The sequence below is a fragment of the Neophocaena asiaeorientalis genome, unplaced genomic scaffold, assembly GCF_003031525.2.
Source record: "Neophocaena asiaeorientalis asiaeorientalis breed wild unplaced genomic scaffold, Neophocaena_asiaeorientalis_V1.1 scaffold77, whole genome shotgun sequence".
In the NCBI taxonomy this organism is placed as follows: domain Eukaryota; kingdom Metazoa; phylum Chordata; class Mammalia; order Artiodactyla; family Phocoenidae; genus Neophocaena; species Neophocaena asiaeorientalis.
The window spans coordinates 4,460,273-4,470,906 of record NW_020174645.1 but is presented as its reverse complement, the minus strand read 5'-3'; the positions used below and the strand labels follow the sequence as shown (position 1 = coordinate 4,470,906).

The 10,634-nt window shown below is 61.5% G+C and overlaps 1 protein-coding gene across 1 annotated transcript in view; it reads right to left on the bottom strand.

Moving 5' to 3' along the window:
• NCOR2 (nuclear receptor corepressor 2) overlaps positions 1-10,634 on the bottom strand; it is a 191,896-nt gene that overhangs the window by 31,688 nt on the left and 149,574 nt on the right. Inside the window, 3 exon segments of the mRNA XM_024758467.1 lie at positions 1,687-1,843; positions 2,701-2,821; positions 10,156-10,634. The exon segment at positions 10,156-10,634 is cut by the window's right edge and continues 16 nt beyond it. Of these exon segments, the coding sequence (XP_024614235.1) occupies positions 1,687-1,843; positions 2,701-2,821; positions 10,156-10,634 (757 nt within the window).

Sequence of the window (10,634 nt, the reverse complement as noted above, 5' to 3'; positions counted from 1 at the left end):
CACACACACACACACACACACCCACTCCCTTAAAAATCCTCCAGCAAAGGCTTTTTCTGCACCCAAGACAAAATCCCCACAGTACCATGGCCTACGAGGCCCTACACAATCGGGTCCCCCATCTCCCTATCCCACCTCCTATCCCACCCCCTCCCCAGCCACCACGGCCTCCCGGCAGCTCCGCCAACACACCAAGCTTGTTCCCACCCCAGGGCCTTTGCACGTGCTGTTCCCTATGCCTGAACGCCCTTCCCCCCGATCTTCCCACAACCGCCTTCTCCTCTTCACGGAGACCCTTCCCTGAGCCCCTCATCACTCATTCTGTTTTGTCTCTTTCGCTGCATGAACCAGCCTAAGGTCACCTTGCTTCCTTACGTGTCCCCCCGTTTAACGTCCTCTTGCAAAAGCAGCAACTCCTCGCAGCAGGGACTTCGTCCTGCCCACTGCCGAACCCCCACTGCCTGGCATGGTGCTTGGCGATCGTGGGTGTCCAACCAATGTCCTGGCCCCCGTGGCCACAAGCTGGCCTGTGTGCCAACCAGGATGCATGCCCGCCCGTGTGGGTGGCATCTGAGACTTCCTGCAGCAGGTGAAGGCGGCCGGCAGGGCGGGCTGATCAGCGGGGGAGTGTCTGGCAGGCCCTGTCACTGTGAAGTGTGGAGCTGGCCTCCTTCAGGGACAGCCCTGCCCTGTCCTCCGGCACACAGTACCGCCCTCAGGGAGGCCCACGGCCGAGGGCCGCCCGGCTTTCTAGAGAAGGCGGGACGCCGTGCCAGAGGCTGCCGGGGGTGGGCACGCAGGTGGCCCTGGCTGCCCACACCGGTCAGGGAGGATGGCCTGGGGTCCTGCTGCCCTCAGACCCCTAGAGCAGCCTGCAGGAGCCTGGGCTAGCCCAGCGTCGGGGGAGCCTCTGGGGAGTCAGCCCCCAGTGCCTGAGATGTGCCAGGCTGGTCTGGGATGGATGTCCCTTTGGGGCACAGGCTTGAGACTTCTTGGGTCCGGTTGGGGGGCGGGGCAGAGACAGAAGATCCAGAGAACGAGAAACCATGCCCCACCTGCCTCCAGACCTTGAGCTTCACATGGTGCCAACAAAGCCCGCCCCAGACAGTTGCTGCAACACAGCTGCTCGGGGAATCACCTCACTGGCTCCCCAGTGAACCCAGTGACCTCGGCCTGGAATATGGTCAGGGTGAAAGCTGGAGGGGGGCAGTGCTTCCTGCCCAGGCCCCAGGGTTGCTGCCAGCCGGAGCTGAGCCTCATGGTTCTAGAAGCTCATGTGTGGACTGAATCACATGGAACCAGAAACTGAGCCCTAGACGTTGTTTTCGTACACACACAGCGCTTTTGAAAATTTTGAGAAGTTGCCAATGTTGAGAAATTCGAAGATTTCACATGAAAAGATGGATTTCTAGCTTCTCTGGAAGAACCACCCCAGGCCTGTATTACCACATGGTGACTCTCGACTGAGGCCAATACGCACCCACTTTAGAAAGAACAGGAGTCTCCAACTGCCCCAGTGCCCACCCCCCACTGCCTCGCCCCACCATGTTTCGCTCACTTACTTGGCCTGTCGGGCCACTGCGGCCTTGGAGTCTGCAGGAGCTGCTCCGCACACGCAAAGGCCCCTTACGCCCACCCACCTGCCCCCTCTCCCCCGTACTCCCTGGGCCACTGGCACACACTTACCCTCCTTCTCAGCAGGGGGCACAGGGCTCCTGCTCTTGCCTCGAGGGCTGCTGCTGGGCTGCTGGGGGCTGTCGCCCTCCGGCTGCACGTGCTGCGGTGGCGGAGGAACAGGGGGTGCCGCGTCCTCCCGGGGGGGCTCGTGGGCTTTGGTGACCTGCTGAGGGAAGCCAGGAGGAGTGAGCATCTTCACAGCCCGTCCGTCCACAGGTCACAGAGATCAGGGAAAGCCCTCCAGGCCCCCTGCGTGGGACCAGCCTGGAAACTGAGGCCCAGGGGGAGGCAGCGACGTGCCCAAGGGCACGCGGCTTGAGGGCCAGGAGGGTAGGGCTTTGCGCAGAGTGTAGGGGGTGTGCCCGCCCATCCCAGCTGCCCGGCCGTGGGATGAGGGAGCCCCCGTTACCCTCCCCACCAGCCCCCTCCCCCTTCCCCAACTCACTCCGGGTCTCAGAGGGATCGGAACTGACCAATGGGAGTGGACCCGGCCTCGGGGACTGGGCAGCGTGGCTTGGCCCACCTCGTGCCCTCACTCGGAAAGCCCTGCTCAGCTCAGAGCCTTCCAGACCAGAGCCCCCAGATGCATTTGAAGGCCCGGCCCACCTCCTCGGAGAGGGACGGCTTTGGCCACGACTGAGCCATCACGAGTAAGGGACACCTCTGAGGGTCCTCCTGCTGGGCCTGGGGAAGAATCTTCCAGCTCCCCTCCTTCCCCCAGCGAAGGGCCTCTCGGTAACTGTGGGGCGCCGCCCTCCGCTCCGAGGAGCTGTGACAGAGGGCTGGGGGAGCTTTATGCGAGGTCTGGGCGCCCCTGGAGAACCGTCGGCGGGCGGGGTGGGGAGAGAGGCCAGGGCGGACACCTTGCCAGTCCCCCAGCCTCCGCGCCTGTCTCCATGGGGCTTTCCCCAGGGAACGGGAGACGCGGGCAGAGCCAGGCTGCAGGTGCCGGGGCCCCACCTGCCCGGCCAGGTCTACCGTCCCCCCAATAGGAGGTGGAGGTCGCAGGGGCCCGGGACTCACAATCGGGGGGATGGCGGCCGCCCGCTGCTTCAGCTGCTTCAGGTCCAGCGGCTTCTGGGGCGAGGCGTTGGTCCTGGCGTCGCTGGTCGCAGTGAGGAGGCTGGGCCGTGGCGACAGGAGCCTGCGGGAAAGACCAGCGTCAGGCCCACGGGCTCCCGGCCTCCTGGCTCCAGCCTGGATGACGGGGCCGGAGGGGCTGCCAGAGAGAGGCGAAGGTCCAGGATCACGGGGCCCAGGAGCCTGGGGTCACGGTGGGGTCTCCTCCCTCCCTCCTTCCTCTGGTCCATGCAGGCCTCACAAGGGGCCAAGACCCCTCCCATCCCGGCCCAGAGGCCCAGCCAGGATCAAACACTCCTGAGACAGCCCAAGGCAAGGAAAGCCCCAGAGAAACCCACACTCAGGGCCCACACCACGCTCGGCCCTTTGGAAGCTGCCAGAAAGGCCAAGAATCAACCAGCTTAAGGCTTGGGGAGCTTGGGAGGTTCAGGGAGAATATCCATCACCCAGATAGGAGAGGCTCAGGTGCCGGGGTTAGGGCCTGGGGCGTGGCGCTGAGAGGACCTTGCTTATTGGAGACCAGAATCAGGGAGCCCCCCACTCAGCCCAAATGCAACCTGAGATACTGGGAATCTCGCCTGCACACCGTTTGCTGAGGCGCTAAAGTGGGAGGTACAGGCTCTGCACGGAGCGGGGCTGGTCAGCGTGTACACGGCCCGCCCAGCAGCCCTAAGTGGGGCCGGCAGGTGCCTCGTCCTCTAAAGCAAGGTCACGTCTGTCTGATGCTGACATGCAGAATGGGGCAGCGTACCTGCACAGGGTGCATGGTGTGTGTGTCAGGGGGGTGGCGGAGTGGGGGGGCTGAGACACGGTGGGACGCCAGCGACAGGGTCACCCCAGTGTAGAGGTGCGGTGTCTGGGACACCGGAGCAAAGCCTGCCCTGGGGTGTGGCTCCAGAGCTGCTCACGGGTGTCACCTCCTTCAGGAAGTCTTCAGGGATTTCCAGAACTCGCCAGCACTGACCACAGTGTCCTGCCACAATCCCCGTCTGCCTCCCCAGCTGGCATGAGGGTCTCTAGGCCAGGAGCTGGGTCTGCTGCAGCCTCAGAACCCCTCACCCACCCACCGGGGCTGCCTGGCTCCGGCCCAGCTCTCGGTTCCCTCCTGTGACCCACACTTGCTGAATACACAGCAGGCCTGGTGCTGTGCTTGGGGTGCGTGGCTGGAGACCCAGAATCCAATGTCTGCTTGCAGGGTGCCAGAGCCGGCTAGGTGATCAAACGGGACACACAAAGGCATTGGCTGCGGGCTGGATTCAGCCAGAGGGCACAACGAAGGCCAGGTCCCCAAAGCCAGAGGGTCCTGTTGGTACAGCCCTTGGTGTGCACTGTGACCATCCTGGCTGATGCCACATGCAGACTGTAAGCACAGCCACTGCCTTCCAGGTAACATCCATGACCGCCAGGATGCAGCTCACGCCACCCAGTGCTGGCTGCCGGACGCCCAGCAGAGGGCAGAACACGGCTGCTTCCTGCAGATGGAGCAGGACAGATGGGTGATGTGCAGCTGAGGTGCCCTCTGCTCTCTGCAGTGAGACCATGGCCTGTGACCGGGACCACAGCCTGTGACAAGCCAGTCCCGAGGGCGCTAACCCCCGGCCGCATCGGCCACATCCTCAGCTGAGCGGAGTCAGTCTCGGCGACGCCCACTGGCGCTGCCCATGGCATGCAGGTGGCACCGGGCGCAGAGGTCGGCCTGACTTCTCTGTGCTCAGCTGGTCTCCACGGTCCTCCCGACCCGGCTCACCGCCCCCTGCCGTCCTCACCTCTCTCGACCTCTCCAGATCCTGCTCGCGCTCCGAGGACCACCTGAAGCCTCTCCTGCTGTGGCTGCCCGTCCTTGCTCCCCTGGACTCAGGCCCAGCCCCGTTTTGCCCACCGCCCTTGGGCCAAGGCACCCTGACCAGGTCTGAGAACTGACGTTATCACCTGTCCTGCATTCCCCACCTCCAGCTTCAACTGTCACCAAACACCACCCCGCACGCCCGTCGCAGCAAATTATCAATGTCCGTTTAAACCAACTTGCGTTTGCAGACTTACGTTTAAAATAAATATACTGCAGTCACTTTGGAAAACACTGGCAGTTCCTCAAAAGGCGAGACAGAGTCACCACAGGGTCCGGCAATGCCACTGCTGGGCATATACTCGAGAGGATGAAAACATATATCCACACAAACACTCGCTCACACAAGATCACAGCAGCCACTATTCACAAGAGTCAAAAGGTGGAAACAACCCAAATGGCCAAAAACAGATGAATGGATAAACAAAATGTGATATATATATATATATATATATATATATATATACATACACACACGCTCACAACGGAATATTATTCAGCCATAAATGAATGAAGTGCTGACACAGGCTACAACATGGATGAACCTCAGAAACATGACACTGAGTGCAAGAAGCCAGTTGCAAAAGGCCACATACGGCATGGTTCCATTTATATGAAACTCCCAGAAGAGGCAAATCCATAGACACAGACAGAGAAGAGAGATCAGCGGACCGGGGGCTGGAGGTGGGGGATGAGGAATGACTGCTAATGGCCTGGGGTTGCTTTTTGGGGCAGTGAAAATGGTCTGGAATTAAACAGTGGTGATGATTACACAGCTCTGTGAATGTACTAAAAACCCCTGAGCTGTACACGTCAACAGCTGAATTGTATGGTTTGTGGATTATGTCTCAATAAAGCTGTTACAAGAAAAACGTAAAGAATATACTATTTGCCAGCCATGAAATCAAGGGTTTGTTATAGTAACTGTACTGTTTCTACAAACAATAAAGTAATAATGTTATACTATTATTTGCCATATAAATTACTCTAAAATGCAGATTTTAAAGTTAAAATATAAACTTTTATATTTTTGTAAATATAATTTTATAGGGACACAAAATATGCTTTTATAATACATATAAAATAAGCAAAGTGTCTGTGTCTCACTCTGATTGTCAGCGAACTAGGACCTCCTACTCAGACCTGTGCCCTGCCTCGGTTTCCCGGTGGCTTCTCGTCCAGACAGGGGGCAGTCAGATTGGAGGGGGCAGGGGTCGCCCCTCGAATGCTCTCAGCAGGCACCAGCTGGGGGGGTGGGTACGAGCACAGAGGTCCAGACCCCTCAGGATTTCCTGAGTCCCCCCTAACCCTCACCCAGCAAGGCAGGAGCTCAGTGGGGACTGCGGCCATGGGCACAGCACTTCACAGTTGACGAGATGACAGCCTGACAGCTCACGGTAGAGAGGGCGGCATCTGGGGCTTCCCTGGTGGCTCAGTGGTTGAGAGTCCGCCTGCCGATGCAGGGGACACGGGTTCGTGCCCCAGTCCGGGAAGATCCCACGTGCTGCGGAGCGGCTGGGCCCGTGAGCCATGGCCGCTGAGCCTGCGCGTCCGGAGCCTGTGCTCCGCAACAGGTGAGGCCACAACAGTGAGAGGCCCGCGTACCGCAAAAAAAAAAAAAAAGAGGGCAGCATCCAAGAACAATGGTCTGGATTCAGGTCCTCAACAAGCCCAAGGGTCCTGAGCTCCCCCCACCGGGGAGCGGGAAGATGCCTGGTGCTCATGTGGCCCCAACCCCCGTTATCCCACATCCACGGTGGGCGAGCACCACCTCCAGGGGCCCTCCTCGTGGCAGCGCCCTCCCTCTGTTCTCTTTCCTTTGTTTTCTTGGAAGACAGGGCTTTTATTTTCCTCCCTGGAGGCCTGGGCAGGGTAGGGGCTCTCGGAGCCTGGCACTGTGCACATGACCCGGGACAGGCGGGGGAAGCCAGCAACTTGGCTGAGAGCAGCCAGGGTCCCGCCCACCACCCTGTATTCAGGGCTCTGGCTCCCAGTTCAAATCCCACCTTTGGCCGTATGACTTAACCAGCTGTGCCTCACCCAGTTTCCCCTCATCCGTAAAATGGGTATGAGAACAGTGGCTCCCTCCGAGGACTGTCCTGTGGGTGGAACACGGGAAGCCCCGAGAACGGCGCCTGGAGCTGAGCGGCTCGGGCACCTTCCCATTCCTGTGGTTTTTCTTCCCACCCTGGAAGACCAGGGCTGGGGGAGGGGGAGGGGCCACAGGGGACTCTGGGTCCTGCAGCAGTAGCCCCCTCTCTGCTGAGCCCCCTTTCCCCAGCTTCTCATTATCGCTGGGCTGGGATAGGTGTCCACACAGACGAAGTCATGTTACTCCCCTGTGCTCCCAGGATAAAAGTGCACTCCTTACCTCGACCCCTGGGGCCCTGTGGAGCCAGGTCGGGCCAGGTCCCTGCCCACCTCTGTGGCCTCCTCTCCTGCCTTCCCCTCTTCCCTTCACTTGCTCCACACTCAGCCACAGGCCTCTTGGCTGTCTACTGAACATAAGCTCATGTGGCCACAGGACCTTTGAACTGGCTGTTCCCACTGCTGGCTTTCCCTCCATGTCTCACACTACGTGTTCTGACCATCCTTCAATGTCACCTCCTCAGACAGGCCTCCCTGATTGCCCCTCCCGCTGCCCCCACCCCCAATCTCTCCATCATCCACTTATCACACGAGCATTCCCTTTATTCCATTACTGTTCCAGCTCCGTACTAGTCGCTCTCACTAAAATGTAAGCTCCCTGGAGCCAGGACCTCATCTGTCCTGTTCCCAGCACCCCTTGAGCCCAGAATGGCACACACTGGTGCCCAGTTAATCATTTATGGAATAAAGAAATAGAGGAGAAATTGCTGTTACATTCTTTCAAAGTTCCAGGGGCTCAGCAGAAGCCGCATTCCAGCCTCCTCCTGGAGTGACCTTTGCGGGGAGCCTGAAGCAGCTCCAAAGGAGGGCAGCTCCAAAGTGCCAGGCTGGCCCGTAACTCCATTATCCTGACGAGAAGCCCATAAGCCAGGATACCCACACCCATCTTATACGTGAAAATGCTGAGGTCCAGAGAAGGGACTTTCAGAAGGCCCAGCCCTGCTGGAAAGTGCCCAGGCACCTTCTCTGGGAAGTGGAACAGGCGGGGCCAGCCAAGCTCAAGGCTCTGCAATCAAAGCCAGTATCTCTGGCTGTGGGCCGAGAAGACTCCCAGGTGGAGCTGCCTGGCAGACAGTGAGGGAGAGTAAAAGCAGGATATGATCTTCCCTCCCCAAGTCGTCCGGGCACGGGCCAGAACGAGATGCATCTTGTGTCTGTCCAGGGACGCCCAGTTCACTGCGCCAGGACTGCCAGGCGGGAGGGAGGGCTGTGGGCAGGAGGCCAGGACCGGGGGTCGCCTGGGGGCCCACCCATCCCGCCGGCCCTCCCGGGAGGCGCTGGCTGCCAGGGCGCGCTCTGACGCATCTCGCCTGCGTCCTCTGGCGCCTGCCCGGCCCTGTGTGGCTGTGGCCCGGGAGGGAAGAGGTCAGGAGGCTGGCCTGAGTCCAGCCTCACCCTGGGGCCGGGGGAATGGCCTCGGTCACAGAGGGCGTGACAAACCAGGTGTCCTGACTCCCAGCCCAGGGCCCCTGCTCCCGAGGGATCGAATGCTGGCCGCTCAGGCAGGAAGAGCGGATGGAAGCCAGACCCAGCTCGGGGAGGGAAGGACACGTCCCTGGGTGGGGCTGGGGTGGGGGGCAGCTGAAAGTAGGCTGCGGGGCTTCAGGCCTGGCCCGAGAGGTGCGGGCGGGCTGTCGGGACCCAGGCCAAGCCGCCGAGCCGTCCAGCCCGTCAGGCCATGTGCACCCAAAACACAGACTCCGGGAGGCCGCTGATCAGCGTGGCTGTCCCATGAGCTCAGCACTTTCCCCACTAAGAGCAGAAACATGTGTCTCCATGACTCCGTCCCCGCGGCCAGCAGGAGCGGGGTGGGGAGCCGCCCGCCCTGACCCCATTACCCAGGCGCAAAGAGTGAGCCGAGTGGCCAGACCCTGGTCCAGGGCCCTCCCGGGCAGACCGAGCCGCCACGAGCACTGTTTCCCAAGCTGCGCCCTCTGGGCAGGAAGCTCAGGGCCTCTGCGCCCTCAGAAACCTGTTGTCCAGGCCTTTGCTTATCAAAGGGCCACACAAGCGGGGCGAGGGTCCCGCCAGGGACCCCCGGACGCAGGAGGCAGAGGATGACGTGGCTCACTGGCTTTTGTGGACCACGTGGGGACCCAGAGAGCTCTGACCAAGTAAGTCCTAGTTTCATACGAAACGTTCTAGAAGTTGCCGTTTTCGCACGCCCCGAGGTGAATTGTGGGGCAGAGGAAATGGCTCCTGGGGAACAGGTCGGGTTTGAAAGTCAGATTTTCCTCCCTCTCGTGCTGCCCAGAACTTTTCCGAGAGACGTGAGAGGAGAGAAAACAGACTGCACTGTTTTCAGTCAAAATAAAACTGGCCGGCCTGCCTCGCTGAATTCTTCAAGCCCCCCAGACGTGGGCCGGAGCGGATCTCCGCAGCTCTGCCCTCCGCTGCCCACGTTTGGCCCTAAGTGGGGTCTACGAGCTTTGCTTCTGGTCGGGGGTCTCGGGGACCCTCCGCGGGCAGAAGAGGAACCAGCAAGGATCCCGGGATCTGCCACTTTCCCCCGTGTCCACCGCCACCAGCCTCACCGGCCCCTGGGACACGGCTGCTGCCGCCTTCCAACCCGTATGTATCCCTGTGCCCCTGTGGCCCCCATTAACCCCCCGCCCCCTCCCAACACACTGCGGCAGACATACCCCAACTCTCTCAGGCTCTCTCCCTGAGGGCAAAATGCAGCCGCCCACCCAGCCAGAAGGGTACCCCCCGCCCCGCTCCACCACTCAGGGCCTGGATCACGCAGGCTCAGTCCCACCCCGGGGCTTTTGCACTTGCTGTTCCCACTGTGTTGAGGGGGTAGAACTGCGTCCCCCAAAACAGGTTCAAGTCCAAACAGCCAAGTACCTGTGAACGTGAACTTCTTTGGAAACAGGCTCTTTGCAGATGTGACCAAGTTAAGATGAGGTCCTTAGGGTGGACCCTCATCCAGTGGACTGGTGTCCTTAGAGCAAAAGGGAAATTAGGGCACACAGACACACAGGGAGAATGTCACGGGACCACGGAGCGATGCGTCTACGAGCCAAGGACCGCCGGCACCACCGAGGCAGGAAGGAGCCTTCACGAGGCATGGCCCTGCCGACGCTCTGACTTGGGGGCGGTCCTCTGTGGCGGCGGCTCTGGACGCTAATCCACGCTGCCCAGCACGCCGTCCCCTGGCCCTCCCCGTGGCTCCTCCTTCCCCGTCCGGGCTCAGCTCAGAGGCCACCGCTGAGGGGGACCAAGCCCCCGACGCTGCCCTCTCCCACCACGGAGCTCCTGCGTCTGGACCACTCAGTGGTGGCCTCCCCTCCCTCCGAGGGCAGGCGTGGAAATGGCCTCGTGCGCTGCCGCCTCGGTGTACAGGTGGCGATCGGTAAGCGTTTACGGAGGGAGACGACGAAGCCGCCAGCCGGCAGCCCACTCACCTGTTCTTGTCGCCGCCCTCGGGCTCGTCGACCTCGTCGGCACTGCAGGTGGCGCTGGAGTCGCTGTCCTGGGGGGCGCCCGAGCCCTTGGCCGCGGGGCCTTTGCCCCCAGGGCCGCCGCCCTCCTTCTTCTCCACCTTGGGCGCCCCCTCGGGTGTGGCCTCGGCTGCGGCCTCCGCGCCCCCCTTGACCTTGTCGGGCCCCTCCTCGGCGGCCTCCTCCTCCCGCTCGCTCTTGATGGGCTCCGAGGGGGGCACCTCGCCAGGCTCCTCTGTCTTGCCCACGTCGGCTGCCAACTCTTGGGCCGCAGGGGGCTTCTGCTCCTCTCCCTCTTCAGCCGAGGGGGCGGCTGCGGCCTCTTCCTCCTTCTCCTCCTTGGGGACCACAGCAGGGGCCGCGGCAGGCGAGGCGGGCGCCGGCGGGGTCATGGGTGGGCAGGCGGCTTCGGGGGCCGGGGCGGGCTCGCTGGGGGCTGGGGC